The sequence below is a fragment of the Amblyomma americanum genome, chromosome 2 (genome assembly GCF_052857255.1).
Source record: "Amblyomma americanum isolate KBUSLIRL-KWMA chromosome 2, ASM5285725v1, whole genome shotgun sequence".
In the NCBI taxonomy this organism is placed as follows: Eukaryota; Metazoa; Arthropoda; class Arachnida; order Ixodida; family Ixodidae; genus Amblyomma; species Amblyomma americanum.
The window spans coordinates 101746739-101768077 of NC_135498.1; the positions used below are offsets into that span (position 1 = coordinate 101746739).

Consider the following 21339-nt stretch of genomic DNA (forward strand, 5'->3'; position numbering starts at 1 on the left):
ATACGGCACACAGAGGGCCTGCGTTGGAGCCGAAATTCCGGCGAATTTCTTCCTTGGAGTGGTCATTTTCGTGTGGACACCTTGTGCCGGCACGCTCTGCGGACAAGTCCTGTACACGCCACTCATGAGACACGAAATGCTTCCGCATTAAAATCTGTCCCATAAATGTATCGTGCGACGCGATATTTGTTAGCGCACATCATGAATAAGTGGTGTGACACAGGACGCAGTGAACGAATTATAAGACACGGATGCTCATGGTTCTAATTCAGGTGACCATAGACCAGGGCTGTTGCCCATGCAGGTGAGCTGTGCAACAGGAAATAAGAAGTGTGGCCGCGGAGAGCGGACGCAAAGGCGGATTAAGAAGTGGGTGAAAGTGGCTTGCGTTGCAGCAGGGATCCTGTACTGTCTTTCCGGTAGCACATAAAGTTTGGCTGTTAAGCACGCGGCTGTTATGCACGTGCCCCCAAAGGATGACTTAACACAAAGCTTGGCGGCTTCAATGTCGTTCGCTACTTCCTCTATTTTAACCTTGAAAAAAAAAGTCTTTTCAAGAGGATATAATTCAGTGTCATGTCTTTCTTTTCTTGTCTTGATGAACCCCTGTCATGTCGTTGGATGATGGCTCGTACAGCTACCAACGTGAGCCAGTGTTACCTGCGAGAATAACAGCTCCGGTTTGAATTCGGGCGCTGTTTTATGCGGACTCGAAAATTCTGAAGTGGAGGCCAAGAATGTATACTACCTTAAGGAAATGTCAGTCCTGTTTTTTTTCTTTTTAGCTGCACTTCCTAAGTAAAGCGAAAATGCCTTCATGCTCTGTTCACACTCCCATCGTCTTCGTACGCTCTCTTTTCTCGAAGGAACCGGCCACGGCATAGCCAACAGCTGCTGCATCGTGGCGGTGACCAGGTACTTCGATAAGTTTCGCGGCATCGCTCTGGGCTTGAACCTGGCCGGCCCACCGATGACGTCACTGGTGATTCCCAAGCTGCTGGAGTGGCTGCTGGCCGAGTACGGGCTGCGGGGCACGTTTCTCCTGGTCGGTGCCTGCCTGGCAAACGTACCCGTCCTCGGAATCCTGTTGCACAAGCCGCCCTGGGAGAAGGCAGCGTTGGCTCAGGTGATGGAACAAGACAAGATAGAAACAGCCTGTACTGAGCCTGGGGGCAGAACGAAGCGTAAAATGGCTACGTAGACTGTAGCCGTGGGGCAGCCAACCACTAAATTGTCGGCTTAAATATTAATGCGCTAGCATTACAAGCCTCATCGGGAAAAAATGAGGCGTAGGTCATAAAATTCACTGATTGGCAAGAAAGTCACGTTACCAGACGGACAGGGACGTCACTTCTGGTAAAGGCAGCAACAGCCTCTAATTCTATTGCATTGCCAACACATATTGCAATTAGGAGTCTTCATCGGAGAAAAAAAATGTTTCGTAGGCCATATAATTCATTGATCGGCTGGAGGGAAGTGACGTTATCAGACCGAGAGTGACATTACTTCCGGTAAAGGCATCTACAGTTTCTAATGCTATTGCATTGCAAACACATAATGTAATTAGAATCCTCGTCTGAAAAAGATGTGCCGTAGGCCATAAACTGACTGATTTGCCGGAAGGAGGTAACGTTACCAGACCGAGAGTGAGGTTTCTTCCGGCAAAGGCATCTACAGTTTCTAATGCTATCGCATGGCAAACACTTAATGTAATTAGAATCCTCGTCTGAAAAAGATGTGCCGTAGGCCATAAACTGACTGATTTGCCGGAAGGAGGTAACGTTACCAGACCGAGAGTGAGGTTTCTTCCGGCAAAGGCATCTACAGTTTCTAATGCTATCGCATGGCAAACACTTAATGTAATTAGAATCCTCGTCTGAAAAAGATGTGCCGTAGGCCATAAACTGACTGATTTGCCGGAAGGAGGTAACGTTACCAGACCGAGAGTGACGTTACTTCCGGCAAAGGCATCTACAGTTTCTAATGCTATCGCATGGCAAACACATAATGTAATTAGAATCCTCGTCTGAAAAAGATGTGCCGTAGGCCATAAACTGACTGATTTGCCGGAAGGAGGTAACGTTACCAGACCGAGAGTGACGTTACTTCCGGCAAAGGCATCTACAGTTTCTAATGCTATCGCATGGCAAACACTTAATGTAATTAGAATCCTCGTCTGAAAAAGATGTGCCGTAGGCCATAAACTGACTGATTTGCCGGAAGGAGGTAACGTTACCAGACCGAGAGTGACGTTACTTCCGGCAAAGGCATCTACAGTTTCTAATGCTATCGCATGGCAAACACATAATGTAATTAGAATCCTCGTCTGAAAAAGATGTGCCGTAGGCCATAAACTGACTGATTTGCCGGAAGGAGGTAACGTTACCAGACCGAGAGTGAGGTTTCTTCCGGCAAAGGCATCTACAGTTTCTAATGCTATCGCATGGCAAACACTTAATGTAATTAGAATCCTCGTCTGAAAAAGATGTGCCGTAGGCCATAAACTGACTGATTTGCCGGAAGGAGGTAACGTTACCAGACCGAGAGTGACGTTACTTCCGGCAAAGGCATCTACAGTTTCTAATGCTATCGCATGGCAAACACATAATGTAATTAGAATCCTCGTCTGAAAAAGATGTGCCGTAGGCCATAAACTGACTGATTTGCCGGAAGGAGGTAACGTTACCAGACCGAGAGTGACGTTACTTCCGGCAAAGGCATCTACAGTTTCTAATGCTATCGCATGGCAAACACTTAATGTAATTAGAATCCTCGTCTGAAAAAGATGTGCCGTAGGCCATAAACTGACTGATTTGCCGGAAGGAGGTAACGTTACCAGACCGAGAGTGACGTTACTTCCGGCAAAGGCATCTACAGTTTCTAATGCTATTGCATTGCAAACACATAATGTAATTAGACTCCTCGTCTGAAAAAAATGTGCCGTAGGCCATAAACTGACTGATTTGCCGGAAGGAGGTAACGTTACCAGACCGAGAGAGACGTTTCTTCCGGCAAAGGCATCAAGAGACTCTAATGCTATTGCATTGCCAACGCATATTGTAATTAAGAGACCTCATCGGAAAATATGCGCCGTAGGCCATAAAATAGACTGATTGACTGGAGGGAAGTGACGTTCCCAGACCGTGCCCTTTTGCGATTCCCGGACTTACTACGCTTACTAAACATTCGAATCTTGAAGACTCATCTACTGCGTTTGCCTACTTTTGGCTTCCATCGGGGAAGACGTATGCCTCAGGCAGAGGTGGGCTTACACTAGCTTCCTCACAGGCAACAACGCAGCGCCCCTACTCTCGCATCCGCCTGTAATTGAGGTCGCTCTTTTCCCATGGGCGTTTTTGTAGATTTCATTCCGGAAATCATTGACATCACGACAGTTTGGCGATGTGTCAAGGTCATGAGCACGCATAAGCGAAAGCAAATCAACTTCTTCCCCTGTTCTAAACCGCCGTCGAACTGCATTTTTCAGAAACTAACAAAGGTTATATTTATTCTCATTTACGGTGCAGTCACGTTTACGAAAGCCACCTTTGCTATAAACAAAAGCGTAAGGCCATGAGCTAAGATGCGTTTAAAAGCGGCAATCAGGAGCTCGGATGGAAGTGAAGAGGTGAGAGGAGCGCTTGTATGCACTGGAAGTCAGAATGAATCGTATTCAACGCAGTAAAGAGCAAAATGTTGGGTATTATCTGTAAGCTCGATTCTGAAGTGGAACGCCGACTCGCCAGCGATTGGTCTCGATCCTGAGAAAAAGCATTTAAGAATCTTTGGACCTGAATTAAGATATCTTTTAAGCATCTGTTTCATCTAATATACGTCTGTGGGTGACCTTACATACAGACGATGCCCATGCATAGCAAGCTTAATATACTTAAAATTTGGTGCCTCAGCCCATTTAGGGTGCAGGCCAAGCTGAAGCCTTTTTGCGTGGAATTGGCGCCTTTTCGTCACCTTCTCGAGGCTCACATGCTGTTTACAATCCGCTGCAAGTTTTGCGCGGAAAACAAAAGGACAATAACGGGACTTGAGCAAAGGAGAAACACCTCACAATAACAGCGCTTCGAAGACTCTCCTTCCAAAAATCAGCAAAACCAAGGCAAGAAATATAGGCAAAAATCTAAGGAATAAACGCATCGTCCTTTGTCGCTTTCACTAACAACGAGTACATCGTTACCCAGTGGAAAACGTGCCTGTTATATAGATATCACAGGCAGGACCAGTGCTGCGCTCTTTTAGACCTGGGCACATTTAGAGCACAGGTCTTAGGCTCCCGTTCCTGAATTCCACGTTTGTAGTAGTAGGCGTTGTCGGCGTAACACGCCACCTGACAACTGTGGTAGGACGTCACTTCCGGTAAAGGTGGTAAAGGTAAAGGAGCGAAACGCTACCTTCCACTGCGAGAGAAGAGGAATCGGAAGGTAGCCGTCACGGGAAGTTCATGGAGGGTGGCTATCAGCGTATACACGCCACCTGCCAGCAGTGAAGACCTGAGCTCAAATTCCGCATTACCGACTATAATAATCCTCTCAATTGTTTACACCTAGTATTTTCAAGTAGGCAAGGTTGCGCGCAGGCTGGTGACGACAAAGTACTCGCGTTCAGTTCTCTTCAGTTCTAGTAGTCCAGAAATTAATGTTCTAACTGGAGAGAAAGACACGTTCGTCCCAATAATGACACAAAATGACCGAAAGGCTTTCTTAATAAATAACGGTGGTTTATTCAGACCGCTAATATAAAAATGGTAACATCCTTGATCAGATCCTTGTCGTACAGCGGACATGATAAGGTAAGGAGGCGATTTAGTCTTTAGCTGCTTTAACGAACTACCTATGAGAGATGAAACGCTCAGCTAACCTGAATACGCCTAATTCGAAGTTATGCACAATGCAGCCAAGAATACCGTCTTAAGGTAACAAAAAACGAATTGTAATTGTTTGGATTGCAAAACACGCCATCCATATTGCCACGAAGTTGTGACTGCAATCCGGGGAGCAGAACGACAGCGAAAATGGCGCGTCTAAACAAAACCCTTTATCGGGGCTGACGTGCGCCCATATTGGACTGAATCACTCGGCGGCGGCGTAGCAACAAGTGAGATCGGCGGTCGTCGAACAGAATGGTCCGCTGCTGTCGGCCGTGTTCAATTTAAAGCCGGTAGCCAACTTTCAAGATAAAGCGTGCTAAGATGCTAGAACATTCTGGAACAACGTAGAATAAGATATGCCTGGTTGCGATCAACTGGGATAAATCGGGTCGCGTCTTGCATCGCAAACAAAGCAATAAACCAGCGTACCGAAAGCTTTGAAGAATGAACAAGCAAACACTGCAAAGATTCGTGGCATTACTCCTCTCTCAAAGAAGCTTCGACCCGAGGCATTAAACCAAATAAGGCGACTAGCAATAAATAAAACGGATCGTGCGAAAATAAGCAGAGAGGGTGGAAACACAGCGTCCTTTAGCGCGCATAATAGGGCTTTAGACAGACGACATGAACAACTTCTGGACATACGCGGCGTCGCTGGGATGCAGTCATTGCGTCAGCGATGACTTTACATTCCAGTTCACCTAGCCGATGAAGAACCTTGTACGGTCCGAAATAGCGCGCAAAAGCTTTTCACTCAACCCGCGCCGGCGAATGGGCGTCCAAACCAAGTCTTGGTCTCTTGGCTTGTATTCCAAGTTGTGTCTTCGTAGGTTGTACCGTCTAGCGTCGGTTCGCTGCTGATCTTTGATCCGTAATCGGGCAAGCCTTCGAGCTTCTTCTGCGCGTTGAAGGTAGGTGGTGACGTCGACGTTATCTTCTTCGGTAACGTTGAGCAGCATGGCGTCTAGCGTGGTCGTGGCCTCCCAGCCATGGACGAGTATAAAAGGCGTCATATGAGTGGTCTCCTGCACTGCGGTGTTGTAGGCGAAGAGACGTAAGGCAAAATGACATCCCAGGTCTGTGTTCGGTATCGACATACATAGCGAGCATATAAGCGATGGTTTTGTTCTGGTGCTCGGTCAGTCCGTTGGTCTGCGGATGGTATGCAGTTGTCCTCTGGTGGCTGGTTTTGCTCTAAAGCAGGTTGGCTTGCGTTAGTTCCCCCGTGAATGCTGTTTCTCTGTCCGCGATGAGCACATCGGTGGCGCCGCGTCCTGAAGAATGCACTCCACGAAAAATTTGGCAACTTCCGCTGTTCCGTTAGGTAGGGATTTTGCCTCGGCACAGCGGGTCAGGTAGTCGGTCGCTATGATGATCCACTTCTTTCCAGACGTTGACTTTAGGAAAGGGCCAAGCAAGTCCATGCCGACCTGCTGAAAGGGCCATGAGGGGGGTTCAATGGGGCTTAGAATTTCGGCTGGTCGGGTGGGAAGGGTCTTTCGTCACTGACAATATCGGCAGGTTCTCATATAATATGCGACATCTGCAGATAGTCGGGGCCGGTAATACTTGTCTTGAACGCGGCGGAGGGTGCGAGTAAACCCGGGATGCCCAGCTGTCGTCTCGTCGTGTGAAGCCTGCAGAACTTCTTCGCGGAGACAAGTAGGTACAAGATGGAGGTAGGCTGCTTTGTTCACTGCGAAGTTCTTCATGAGGGCATCATTCTGTACACAGAACGAAGACAGTCCTCGCTTGAATGAGGCGGGGGTGAAGAAACCGTGCCTTCCAAGTACTCGATCAGGCATTTTAAGTCGAGGTGCCAGCGTTGCGGCTGTGCAAAAGAGCTGGGGCTGATGGGTCCCATGAAGGCGTCCTCATCGTCGTCCCGCGGCGGTGCATCTACAGGGGCACTTGAAAGGCAATCGGCGTCAGAGTGCTTGCGACCGGACTTGTAAACGACGGCGACGTCAAACTCCTGGAGGCACAGACTCCATCGGGCGTGACGGCCAGAAGGGACTTTCAAATTTGCAAGCCTGCAAAGCGCGTGGTGATCGCTGACCACCTTGAACGGTCGTCCATACAGGTAGGGTCGGAATTTCGACGTAGCCCAGATGATGGCAAGGCAGTCCTTCTCAGTTATCGAATAGTTAGTCTCGGCTTTCGAAAGGGAACGGCTGGCGTATGCGATGGCTTTCTTCAGCCCGTCGCTTTTTTGAACGAGGATAGCGCCTAGGCCCACGCTTCTTCCGTCGGTATGAACATCAGTATCGGCGTTTTCATCAAAATGCGCAAGGATCAGAGGGGACTGTAAACGACGCTGAAGTTCCTTGAAGGCTTCTGCTTGCGGCGCTTCCCATTTAAAAGGCACATCTGCCTTCGTCAGTTGGGTCAGGGGCTCGGCGATGCGCGAAAAGTTTTTCTCAAATCGTCGGTAATATGCGCATAGTCCGAGAAATCTGCGCACTGGTTTCTTATCGGCCGGCGGGGGAAACTGTTCAATAGCAGCTGTTTTCTGCGGGTCTGGGCGTACTCCTTCCTTGCTAACGATATGGCCTAGAAACAGCAGCTCTTCGCAAGCAAAGTGGCATTTCTCTGCTTTCAAGGTTAGGCCAGACGACTTGATTGCGTCTAGTACTGTTCGAAGTCTTTTTAGGTGCTCTTCAAAGTTCGAGGCGCAGACATCGACGTCATCTAATTAAAGCAGACAAATTTGCCACTTCAGGCCTGCCAACATTAAATCCATCACTCGCTGAAACGTCGCTGGTGCGGAGCAGAGACCAAATGACATCATCTGGAACTCAAACAGCCCATTCGGAGTGATGAATGCGAACTTCAAGCGATCTCTTTCATAGACATCAATTTATCAGTAGCCGCTCCTGAGACCCATCGATGAGAAATACTTGACGTTGCAGAGCCCGTCCAGTGTGTCGTAGATGCCAGGGATCGGGTAGACGTCCTTTGTTAAGTTGTTCAAGCGGCGGTAATCACCGCAGATTAGAAGTGCGCCGTCTTTCTCACTAAAACAACCGGTGCCGCCCACGGGCTCTTTTAAGGCTGGATGACGTCGTCGCGAATCATTTCGTCCACTTGGTCCCGGATGGCCAGTCGTTCATGCGGCGACACACGGTGAGGGCTTTGACGGAGAGGTCGGCCGTTCTGGTCGGTTATAATGCGATGCTTGGCAATTGGCGTCTGTCGCACCTTCGGCGATGTCGAAAAACACTCACTGTAGCTTTGAAGCAGATTGCGGATCTGGTCTTGTCTGTTCCGGTGCAGGGCTGGGTTGATGTCGAAAGTGGGCGAGTTCTCTTGGTCAGGCGAATCTTCGGCGGTTGGGTCGAAGAGGGCGAAGGGGTCTCGTACGTCGGATATTTTGTCGAAGAAAGCAATCGTCGTTCCTATGTTAATGTGCAGGTATTCTTCGCTGAATTTATTCAGTAGTACTTCGTCCTAGCCATTGCGGAAATGTGCGATGCCTCTTGAGATGTTGATTCCTCGGTCTAGAAGCAACTGCATGTTCCCCCTCGAAGATAGCTTCAGCGTTAATGGCTTTCGTAGTGCCTACGGTCAGATAACGCTTGAACGGGGTTGGACGCTTACTTCTTCCTCCAGGACACTCAGGGCAACGTGATTTTCCAGAGTTCTCATCGAAAGGATGGCCTCGTCCGTCCAAAGCATGATCAGCTTGGGTCGCAGGTCGATGATCGCCTGATGCTCATTAAGGAAATCCATGCCGAAGATCACTTCGCTGGAACATTGCCTTAGCACAACGAAGGTCGCAAGGTAGCTATGTCCTTTTGCAACTACTCGCATTGTGAATCAACCTGATGGCATAATGAGGTGCCCGCCTGCGGTGCGAATTTGCGGGCCGTTCCAAGCGGTCGTGACTTTACTTTGCAGCGCAGCGAATGTTCCATTCATCACTGAGTAATCGGTCCTGTGTCGACTAGAGCGGCCACTTTCTGGCCGCCGATAACTACCTCTAAGTCAAAGCTTTTTCGGGTATGGTAATCGTAAGTACAACGTGTCATCGAAGCTTTCCTCGGTAGCAGCGTCGTTTTGAAGGTGGTCATAGTATGCGGCGTCGGCGTGTCGGAAGCGGCGTCTTCGTGCGGCATGGTCGTTGGAGGATCTTCAGTGTTTCGCTCATGAGCAACCTCACCTCCAGAGATTGCTCTTTAGTTTTCCCTATGTGGGCTGGGAGACCTTCCTCGTACTGCGGCTCCGTAGCTGCGGCGTGGCGACGCAAAGCGCGAGGTTGACGGCGATGGTGAGCACGAAAGGCGGTTCGGCGTGTACTCCTCTCGACGCAGATACTCGTCGATTTCTTGCGGACGTTGACTGAAGCGTGGTCGTGATGCGTCAAAGGCAAATTAACGAAGACCGATACGTCGGTACGGCCAGTAACGAAGAATATGGCCGGCCTCACCGCAATGGAATCCCAACGGCCGGTTGTCGGAAGTCCTCCAGGCGTCGCATTTCCTGAGGCTTGATCGTCGTTCGTAGGCTGGGAAGGCGGGGGCAGGGATGCGGTGTTCTGGAACAAGGGGCTCATTTCGGAGACGACGTAAGGGGTGTCGTTGGGCCTGAGGAGTGGGTACTGCAGCGGCGTAGGTCATGGCCCGGGGTCTGTGGCCGTAGGGGTGCCAAGTCGTGTGCGGTCGCGTCTTGCATCGCAAACAAACCGATAAAGCTGCGTGCGGGCAGCTTTGAATGAATAAACACTGCAAAGACACGCGGCAATATTACTTGAATATTTTAAGAGAGAAAAAGTTTTTATTGGAACATTTTACCTGCACTTCGCAAAAATAATTTTTTTCCCGGAGCTTATAGGTGAATGTAGAAACAAAAACCTAGAATATGAACAGACAAACGTGATAGGAAAGGCCAGGTTTCGCTAGTTTACTAGGTAGACTCGTAAATGGCATTGAAATGTGCTCGCTATATTTATGATCACAAGAAACCCAATTCGCAAATGTCTAGCCGCCTGGAAAAGTACAACGTTCCAGTGCAAAGTTTTCACGAAAACTTCGTCGATATCAAAACAACAACGCATTCATTGTTTATAAAGAACCAGTGTTTATGCCGGCAATGACTCGGGGCAGAAGACACTTCAAGTTCTTAATTAGCTTGCGTACTCCGGCGTGGTAGATGAAAATGTTCAGAAGGAAGAAAGTTACACGAAGAGGCGATCGCGTATTAGCGTGGCACAGCACCTACAAAACTAATTCAAGGGCAGAAATTGGTTGCACGCATTTTCACTCGGAACCTATCTATAGCGTTCAGACGCTGAACGCGTTAAAGTAAGGAGCAGAACTATAGTTGGATGCAAGTCAAGAAAAAAGCGGCTTTTCCCCGTCAAAGAGCCCCCTTCCAGCCAAATGGCGCTGGCCGGTTCTCGTGAACCTGCTAGCGCGACAAATGCAAGAAGTGGCCGATGAAAGGGGAGAGTCCCCTCTCAGCAGTGTCGGGAGTAGTCACCTCCTTGAATTGTAACTCCACTGCATTGCTATGCTAATCACATTAGCAGGCTCATGAGAATTAGCAGACGCCATTGGCTGGAAGGGGTTTTTTTCAGAGCGAAAACCCGCTTTTTTTCTTGACTTGTATCCGACTATATTGCACCAAGAAAAAGCCGTATCCGACATCTGCATTTTTTGCACTTGCCTGTGCAGGGTAACCAAATATATCAAAGCTTGTGCTGTTTTTTTTTACTTCTGTGGAAACGTCCAGAAGTGCCGTCCTCAACATCTTCTTGAGAAACGGAAACCGAGTGACGGCATGCTAGACAAGTAAATGTTTTATTTTTGACAACTTCCCCGCAAAATTTTTCTTCCAGTTAGGTTTGGAGTCAATGTGTATTCATTATAGACGCACTCTCAAACATCGCAGGCCAAGAACGCCGGTGCTGGCCGGACTTCTGTGGTAGACAGCAACAACAAAGCCATACGTCACAGCACCTGCGACCCAAGCTCGGTACTCGGAAAGCGGCGATCAACGGCAAGCAGCATCACGAACTACCGACGGACCACTCCGATCAGCCTGGAGCGAGTCCCTGAGGTAACTGAGGGAGCAACCACGTCAAATTTGGTTACTACGGGCAGGAACTTCTCGCTAAGGGAAGAGACGCCACGGTCCCATCACCGGTCTTCCGTCGCGTCTAGACGAAGCACATTCGACAGCACTGCGGGTGGGATGACTTTGAGCGACACCTCTTCGATCGTAGCGACGACGCCGGCGAAGATGTCAGCAATGGAGAGAAGAGGAACTTTGATGAGCGTCGCCGGATCCATGTTCGCCACTAGGAAAGTCTCGGCGGGCGAAGGCGACGCGTTCTCGCGGAGAGGGACGGTGGCGAGCGTTCATACTCCGGGGTACTTGCAGACGTTGCCTCTCTCTGAAGATATGCAGCAGGTGCATGTCAAGGGAAAGACTGCCGACGCCCCGACGTCAGCACTTAGCAGCCTGAAAGAGGTTCTGTGCGAGCCGCGGATGTACTTTCACACGCTTAGCTTCTTCTCATGCGCCTTCTTCATGGACTCTTACCTCACGGTCATGTTCGACCTTGGAGAGGACATTGGCGTGCCTGTCAGCGACTCCGTGCTGGCTCTCACGCTCTCATCCGCTATGGACGTTGTCGGGAGGTTCTTCGTACCGTTTCTGACCGACTACGGAGTGACGTCGACCTCGTCCCTGCTGACTTTCTTCTATGTCATGCTTGCGGTTATTTCCGCACTGATGCCGCTTGTTTCGGAAAATATTGCCTTCGTGGCCTTATGCGCCATTCTAGGAATTCCTGGAGGCTACATTGTAGTTGGCACCTCGGAGATACTGTCGACTGAGTTAGGGACAAAGAACCTTCCAATGGCCTACGGACTTATGACGTTTGTCTGCGCAACAGGCAGTTTTGCTCGGCCACCGGTTGTAGGTAAGTGTACATGTGTTGTGTGTTTCGGTATGAGCCCGTGGCAAGCCCGTTTATACAGAATAAAAAGAAATGAACTATCATACGCCCTGCGAGAGATGATATGGGTTAGCGGGGTACCAAGAGGCGTAGGTTTTACTTTAGTAGATGCTGAACTTCATTTCAGTATTTACACGTGTAACCGATTTGTTTCTTGTACCTGAAATCGAACCTGCAAATGTAAGTCCGGACTTTCGAACCATCTGGCACGTAGCAGCGCCTTGTGACTGGCTTGCTTGAGCGGGAAGGCTTAAAAGAAAGACAGGTTCTTTAACTCTCACCTCCAGCTTTACCTTCCGCTTTCAATTTATAACACATAAGTAGGCGTTCGTCAGTGCTGACAGCAATGCCAGTAATTTTTGCGCTACATATGTAAAATCAAGTTGTAGCGTATAATGTTCTGTGCTAGGTCATATCTGCGGCAGGTATGCCTACAAAGGCAGTAATGCGATTGCTCCAACGTAAAGTCGCCGATCGACAGCAGTAAACGGAGCGCCCTAAAGCTCTAACCTTTACTTGTGCGTTGGCTAGTGAGGAACAGCATGCACAGACTCTATAAAAAGTGCATACAACGCAACTCTCCAGAAGGATATAATTTTTTTGTATCCAACGAGGGGTTACTTCAGATTTAATTGTGAACTGTATAATTCACAGACTCAGGTCTACGCCGCATAGAGACGTTGCGGGACGAGCGCGACGAAGGCGATCAAATTAACTTTTGATGATAATAATGCGTTGTATAAACTTTTGACCAACTGTACATAGTGATTGAAGGTACAGGTTCGCATAAAAATTAATGTCTAAGACAGGCGCGGTCGCATTTAGAACGGGATAACTTCTCCCGTTCATTTGTGTCCTATATGCGAGCGAAAGGAAAGGACGATCGCCATTGGAACTGTTGGTTTGTATCCACCCGGCGGTAGGGCGTTGTGTTTACTTCTATTTTCTAATCAATTGTCCTTCTCACAAAACTGCTTACACACTTAATGACGCACTGATAAACACCGCACATTAAAAAAGACATTTTCTCATATGATTTCCGTGGCCACAATGGCTATTCGCTCCCTTCATACCTGTAACCGCGGACTACTGTGTAATTCAGAGATTCAGGTTTACGCCGCACATATATGTATCGGGCTGAGCGCAACAAGGTTAACCATCTGGCTAAATGCTTAACTCGGTGCTCGCTTGTTCCTGTTTTCATTTGAAATAATGTTTTTCTTCAATTTAACTTTTTCCAGGCTTCTTCCGGGACAAATTGGGCTCGTACGACGGACTTTTTCTAATGATGGGAGGAATGCTGCTCCTTTCATTCATCTTTAACGTTGGACTCTGGATCGCCAGCCGTTGCTCGAGAAGCAAAGACACCCCGACGGCTGTCCAAAACAGCGGGCCTGTATCCGTTTCTGGAGCACTGTCTACAATAGACGAAGAAAAGCAAATTACATCACTCTAGGATTGAACACTTGTTGCTCGCGGGTGTGAGGACGTCAGCAAACAGGGATGGTACGTGCTGTTAATGTCTGCGGCAATGAAAACCCTGCTCAGGAAAAGTTGCGCCCTCGGCTAAGCGAATATGCTTCACGTAATACTGAAAGTTTTATTATTCAACATATTATTTAACGATGAGCTGCAATAGAGTTTGCCGTAACTCTCTTATTGACACCGTCACCAACGCCGACAGTTGTAAGTAGGAAGAGCAACAATATGAAAACCTGCAGCATCGCGTGCTCGAGCAGAAGAGATTGTAGTTCACTTCTGCAAAAAGAGTGAACGGAGTTTACATTCACGTGGAACTATACGTTTAGTTCACTGCAAAACGGGAAATAATGATAAGTTTACATGTTTTATTGGCTGTTTAGCGCGCAATAGAAAGCCCAAGAGAAGGTACTAAATCGCAAGGAAACGTGCTAGTCATTTTTTGTGGCTTTCGTGAACCTCTCACGTGCAGCTTCATATGTGCCATGAAACAGTTCTCAGTGTCCAACCTGCCATAACAACTGATGTGCGTGTAATGCGTAGCCTGTAATGCTGGAACATGTAGTGAGTTCAGCACTTGTTATTCAGGCCAAGTAAAATCTATTGGAGCTAGATGGTGCAGCTCGTCATGTTCTCATTCCTCATGCTCGCTCTCAGCATAGAGCTGATTGCATTTTTCCGCACCATTGGGCATGTTTTCTCTCGGATTTTATTAAAGACAGTTTACGTTCATCCCTTTTATTTTCGTGCTATATGAACTACAACACGGCGGTTCCACGAGAAATTAACTGCCTAAATTTTTGAAATTTATAATTTTATCGACAATTTCATACATTATGCACTCATTATTCAGTAAGCCAGCAGTGAATTTCCCTATGTGAAAATGCGAATATTTGAGGAGAAAATGTTATAAACGACGTCGTGGCACAGGTAGCGTTTGGAATCCCAGCTCAATTTTGCAAATTCGCAATCAGGTAGGAATCAAAATATAGAAGGCATGATGGATACATTTACCATGCTAAATGTACAGGTGATAAGGATTATGTGAGGCTTATTTCCGCCATTTTGAGGCAGGTGTCGATTACTAGAAAAAATTTCCAATACAGCACAAGTCTCGAACGTGGCTATTTTTGAAGAATTTTTTCTCCGCAAATATAAAGCACGTCTCCTTCAAATTTGCACTGTAGATAAGCATCAAGGTGCTACTTTTATGTTTTTATATAATAGAGGTAAGTGCAAGAAGTATTGCCCTAAATCTGGCATTTTTTAATACAGTAGTACTTTTCAAAAATCAAAGGAAAAAAACCTATTTCCAATTTTTTCCTACATCTCCTAAACAAGTTTCTAGAAGGAGGCGAAAAAGAATACGAAAGAAGATGTTGCATTATTTTGTTTCCAACAATGTTATCCAAGCTCAAACTTCTAGCTTTTTGGGCATCGGCAGAAGTGCCTAACTGAGGGGGCGGAAGCAGCAAACACACGCTCCGCAGCTCTAAATATTCCCCAGATATCGGGACTAATACCTTTTCCATCAAGAGAGAGCATACCTAATTACTTTTTGCGGACAAACACCGATCTGTAATATAAGCAGGATTCTGTGGCCCCGCTATCCCCGAGTGCGGGTATAAACTGGGAGTGCGGCCCATAGGAGTGCATGTAAACAAAAGCTCTCAATGTAATTTTCTGACTGCACAGTGCTCCTGTAAGGTTGTCTTTCATTAAAAAAAAGCCGACTACATCTTAGAAAGCAACGTGGAAGTATACTACGTCACTTCAAAGCCAGTGTTTTTTTTTTTAGAACATGACATTATGTGCTTGCAGAGGCATTTTAAAAATCCACATTCTGTACTATAGGCTCTTATCGTTTTTTTATTACTGAGGGACGACCTTATTTACTTATTTTGGAGTCTCCGTAATAGGCAAAAGCTTTAACAATTTTTACATAAAATAAGGGAATACCTATTCTAGCATAGCTATAACCAATCCAGCGTATAACAGCAAAACCAATAAAAAATAAATGAACAGCGCCTAAAAAGGAAAACAAAGTTCATTTTTAAATCAAACACGAATGAGAAAAGAAAATTAGCCATGGCATGCGTAAAGTGGAACGACAAAGCGAGGGCCTGGGGATACACACGGCTTCATAGATGCACTGTGCAGCAAGAAAAATACCTACAAAACTTTCCTTTAAATGCATCCGAAGGGCCGCACTCCCAGTTGCTGCCCGCACTCGGCGATAGCGGCTCTACCGAATCCTGTTTACGTCACAGATTGGTGTTTATCCACAAAAGTAATTAGGTGTGCTCTCTCTTCACGAAAAAGGTTTCCGTTTTGGGATATGGGGAACATTTAGAGTAGCGGAAGGCGTGTGTTTTGCCTCCGCCTCTTCCCCCTTCCCCCCCCCCCCCCCCCATTAGGTGCTCCTGCCTATGCTCAAGAAGCCACAAGTTTGAGCCTTGATAACATTGTTGTAAACAAAATAATAGAACATGCCCTTTTGCATTCTTTTTCGCCTCCTTATGGACACTTTTTCAGGGGTTTTAGAAAAATTTGGGATGGGTTTTTTTTCTCTATGATCTTTAAAACATTACTATATTAAAAAATGCCAGACTTAAGGCAATACTTCTTGCACTTCTCTAAAATATATAACAAAGAAAGTCGCTACATTTTTAGCACATAAATGCTTATCTATTGTGTAACTTTGAAAGAGCTGTGTTTTATATTTGTGGAGAAAAAAAAATCTCGAAAAAAGCCTCACTTGAGACGTGTCGTATTACAAACTTTTTCTAGTAAGCGACAACTTCTTCACAACGGCGGAAATAAGCCTGACATATTCTTTCTTACCTGTACTTTTAGCACGCAAAATACATTCATCATGGCTTTCATATTGTTACAAGTGGACGAATCATGAACGAAGAAGTGGCGGTGCGCTGAACGACGACGACGTTGACAGTTGGTAGCTGGTCACCCGATTCTTGGCCAATCCCCCAGTGTGGGTATGTGACATCTTTTGATAGGCTAACAACAACAACAACAACAGCTGGGCGCTCGGTTCTGAGCTGAGTGCTGGCCATCTTAGAGCAGCCGCCAATATAGACTTACCGCCGTAAGTGTCGGCAGATCCTCGCACGTGCCAGTTCCACGTGCGAGGATCTGCCGACACTAAGGCAGCCTTCCAACCCCGACAACGTGACTCGCATCGTGCGCCGTGAACTGGAGGCGCTGGCTCCTGTTACGCCCAACGCGCCCTTGTCGGACAATACCCTGGCCACAATATCCCTTATTCAAGCTGTCGTCCGCCAGGAGGTCGCCAACTTGGGCATGCCCTCCAGCCATCGTCCCGTCGAACCTCGGAGTGCGAGCCCCATCTCTCCCGTGGTCGCTACTGCTACGGCCCGCAACACCTTCGTCCCAGGTTACACAAGGTATCGCAATCCGGATGAGTGGCGTACCCCTGACGACCGCCCGATCTGCTTTACGTGCTCGCGCGTAGGCCACATCTCCCGCCACTGCCGCAGCCGCTGGTCCGCACCTCCCCGACCTTTGCCCTACGTCGACCGCCGTTATGACTATGGACCCCGTCGCTTCACCCCTCGGAATGACCCACCCAGCGCCGAGTCCACACCACCTCCTCGTAGAACCAGCCGCTCTCCCTCCCCGACAGCCCACCGTTCCCGCTCACCTCTTCCGCACCGCAGTTACTCACCGTCCTCTGCAGGCCGCTTCGCGGGAAACTAGCCAGTGCAGCTCCCGGAGGTGATGCTGCATTGGTGCCCCGACCTGAAAATCCTCTACTGACCCAGCCTTCGCCCTGAAATCTGCTCGACGTTTTTGTGGACGGTGTTCCTGTTTCTGCCCTCATTGACACTGGTGCCCAAGTCTCGGTTCTTAGCTCATCCTTTTGCCGTCGCCTCAAAAAAGTTCAGACCCCTGCCGCTTCGCCCACCGTTCGCGTTGCCGATGGCAGCACTGCTGCCGTCACTGGCCTGTGCACTGCCCGCGTCACTCTTGCCGATCGTCACATCCCAGTTTTGTTCACCGTCCTCGAACACTGCCCTCACAATGTGATCCTTGGTCTAGACTTTCTAACCGCTCACTCTGCCCTTATCGACTGCTCCAGCGGCCTTCTACGATTGGACCTGCCTCTCAGCTCAGCCGACACACCCTCAAGCTCCACGCCCCGCCTTCGCTCCACCGAGTACGCTCGCCTGCCCCCCGACTCTGCCGTTTATCTGCCTATGTCCCCTTTTCCTGCGGTTCCTGATGGGGATTATCTTGCCTGTCCACTCGCCGATGTCGTTCTCTCCCGCAGTGTTGTTCTTCCGCACCTCATCGTGACCGTCACAAAGAATAGCACCTCCCTTCCTGTCCTCAACTACAGCTTGTCACCACAAGTTCTTCCTGCAGGCATATCGCTTGCTACTTTGTCTTCTCTCACCGACTGTACCGTCACTGCTCTCTCACCTGGACCGCCTTCTACTGTCTCTCAAGTGGCCGACATCCCGGCCAACGTTCCGCAATCCATTTCTGCGATGATTGCCTCTGACCTGAGCCCCGAGCATGCACAGGATCTTCACAACCTTTTGGTGTCCTACTCCGACATTTTTGACTTCGCTTCTGCTCCTCTGGGTCAAACATCGGTAGTGACTCACCGCATTGACACCGGCGATGCCAGACCTATACACCGGAGGCCTTATCGTGTGGCGCTACCAGAGCGCCAGATCATCCAGCGGGAGGTGGACAAGATGTTGGCCAACGATATCATCGAGCCTTCAAACAGCCCTTGGGCATCTCCTGTCTTGCTCGTGAAAAAGAAAGACCAAACTTGGCGGTTTTGCGTCGACTATCGTCATCTCAACAAGGTCACGAAGAAAGACGTCTATCCCCTTCCGCGCATAGATGATGCCCTGGACTGTTTACATGGCGCCCGCTACTTTTCTTCCATCGAACTTCGTAGCGGGTATTGGCAAATCTCTGTTGACGCAAGAGACCGCGAGAAAACAGCTTTCGTCACCCCTGATGGCCTTTACCATTTTAAGGTCATGCCCTTCGGCCTTTGTAACGCCGCTGCCACATTTGAACGGATGATGGACTCGTTACTCCGGGGCTTCAAGTGGACGACCTGCCTTTGTTACTTAGATGATGTAATTGTTTTCTCGCCCTCTTTTGAAACCCACCTGCTTCGCCTTTCGTCCATCTTGGCACTTTTCCGCCGCGCAGCTCTTCAACTCAACTCAAAAAAATGTACTTTCGGCCGCCGCAAACTCAAAGTCCTCGGCCATTTGGTCAATGCGAGTGGCATACAACCTGACCCTGAAGTTCGTGCCGTCAGTGCTTTTCCCTGTCCCCGCTCGCCCAGTGATGTCCGCAGCTTCATCGGTCTCTGTTCCTACTTTCGCCGGTTCGTCCCGAACTTCGCAGCCGTCGCTCGCCCTCTCACCAATCTGTTGCAGAAAGGCGTTCCTTTTTCCTGGGGCCCAGAGCAGGCTACTGCATTCTCCAGCCTTATCGCCGTCCTCACCAACCCTCCTGTATTGGCCCATTTCAACCCGTCTGCCCCGACTGAACTTCGCACCGATGCCAGTGGTCACGGAATTGGCGCCATCCTTGCTCAGCGACAACGCGGCCAGCACTGCGTGATTGCGTACGCCAGCCGTCTTCTTTCTTCCGCCGAGAAGAATTACTCCATCACAGAACGCGAGTGCCTGGCTCTTGTTTGGGCCATTGGAAAATTCCGCACATACTTGTTCGGCCGCCCATTCACTGTTATAACCGACCACCACGCCCTGTGTTGGCTCTCATCTCTCAAGGACCCTACTGGCCGTCTTGGCCGGTGGGCATTGCGATTGTAAGAATACACCTTTTCCGTGGTTCACAAGTCCGGTCGCCTCCATCAAGATGCAGACTGCCTGTCCCGCTATCCCGTCGATCGTCCTTCTACAGACTGTAAGTCGGATGCCTGTGTCCTCTCCATCTCCGCCCTCTCCCACATTGCCGACGAACAGCGCTTGGATCCCACCCTCACCTCTATCATCGACCGCCTCAGCACCGACCGCCGCGACACTTCTCTGGCCCGGTTTTTGCTGGACGGGAACACGCTGTACCACCGCAACATGCGACATGATGGCGCTGAGCACTTGCTCGTTGTTCCCCGCCACCCACGGTCCACTATCCTCGAACTGCATGACGCACCTACGGCTGGTCATCTTGGTGTCTCCCGTACGTGCGACCGCGTGCGCCGGCGTTTCTTCTGGCCTGGTCTGTACCGCTCCGTCCAACGCTACGTCGCCGCTTGCGACGTCTGTCAGCGCCGAAAGAAGCCCGCTGTCCTGCCGTCTGGACACCTGCAGCCGATCCCCATCCCGACCAACCCGTTTTCTCGTGTTGGGCTAGATTTACTTGGGCCCTTCCCGGAGTCCTCCACGGGAAACAAGTGGATTGCCGTCGCCACCGATTATGCCATGCGATACGTGATCACTCGCGCCATTCCAACCAGCTGCGCCACTGACGTCGCTGACTTCCTTCTGCACGACGTCATATTACACCATGGCGCTCCCCGTCAACTCCTTACCGACCGTGGCCGCTGCTTCCTTTCCCGAGTTGTTGACGAAATCCTTCGTTCGTGCTCCGTTCGTCACAAGTTCACCACTGCTTATCATCCTCAGACGAACGGCCTTACGGAGCGTCTCAACCGCACGCTGACAGACATGCTCGCCATGTACGTATCCGACGACCACCGGGACTGGGACATAAGCTTGCCTTTTGTCACCTTCGCCTACAACTCTTCGCGCCATGATACCGCTGGTTACTCGCCCTTCTATCTTCTCTTTGGACGAGACCTCTTACTGCCCTTCGACACTCTGCTGCCCACAGCTGGCCCTGTCACTACATATGCGCGTGACGCTATCGCCCGAGCAGACGCCGCCCGCCAGGTTGCTCGACACAACCTCTCCGCCTCCCAAGAGGCTCAAAAACACCGCTACGATGGCCTGCACCGTGATGTGCGATACCCTTCCGGATCTCTCGTCTTGCTGTGGCTCCCATCCCGTCGTGTGGGGTTATGTGAAAAACTTCTGCCGCGCTACACAGGTCCTTATCGTGTATTACGGGCAGTGACAGACGTAACGTATGAAATCACGCCGCTGCACCCAAAGTCGACGTCCGCTCCACTCAAGTCCGAAGCCGTTCATGTATCTCGCCTCAAGCCCTATCACCCACCATCGACATCGCACGCCTAACACGCACCGAGACGTTGCCTTCAGCCGAGGGGGATAGTGTTACAAGTGAACGAATCATGAACGAAGAAGTGGCGGTGCGCTGAACGACGACGACGTTGACAGTTGGTAGCTGGGCGCTCGGTTCTGAGCTGAGTGCTGGCCATATCAGAGCAGCCGCCAATATAGGCTTACTGCCGTAGCATCCCGGTAACAATATTTTTATTATTTTTATTCTTACATCATTTCACTACCCGCCGCGGTGGCTCAGTAGTTAGGGCGCTCGGCTATATCCGGAGTTCCTGGATTCGGACCAGACCGCAGCGGCAACGTTAAGATGGAGGCGAAACGCAAAAGGCCCCCGAGTGCTGTGCGATGTCAGTGCACGTTAAAGAGCCCCAGGTGGTCGAAATTATTCCGGAGTCCTCCACTACGGCACCTCTCTCTTACTTTCTTCTTTCACTCCCTCCTTTATCCCTTCTCTTACGGCGCGGTTCAGGGGCCGTATTCCGGGTTTGTGTCATAATAAAAAAAAACGTCATAATCTGCCACAGCGGCCGCAACTAACTGGGTGAAAACACCGGAAGCGTATGTCGGTTCGGTTGCGACTGTGAGCGGCGGCAGGATGTCACCGCGTTGCGGTTTCCGCAGAGAAACGTCCAGCGGCGCTTTTGCTCTTTGCCGACAAATGGAACGCGACCAATGCGAGAGAAGAAACATTCAGCCATAAGTTTAGTTGCCCACAGGATTCTACTGTAAAGAGGTAATATGAAAGCTGCTTTATTTCCTCTATGGGCTTC

At 49.4% G+C, this 21339-nt stretch overlaps 1 protein-coding gene across 1 annotated transcript in view; it reads left to right on the plus strand.

Annotated features, from left to right (window-relative positions):
* Nucleotides 1-14057, plus strand: part of LOC144118880 (uncharacterized) — a 50767-nt gene extending 36710 nt beyond the window's left edge. The window contains exons 4-6 of the mRNA XM_077651663.1: nt 867-1126; nt 10775-11810; nt 13088-14057. Of these exons, the coding sequence (XP_077507789.1) occupies nt 867-1126; nt 10775-11810; nt 13088-13302 (1511 nt within the window). The 3' untranslated portion in view covers nt 13303-14057. The remainder of the gene's footprint in view (nt 1-866; nt 1127-10774; nt 11811-13087) is intronic.
* Nucleotides 14058-21339: the final 7282 nt, after the last annotated feature.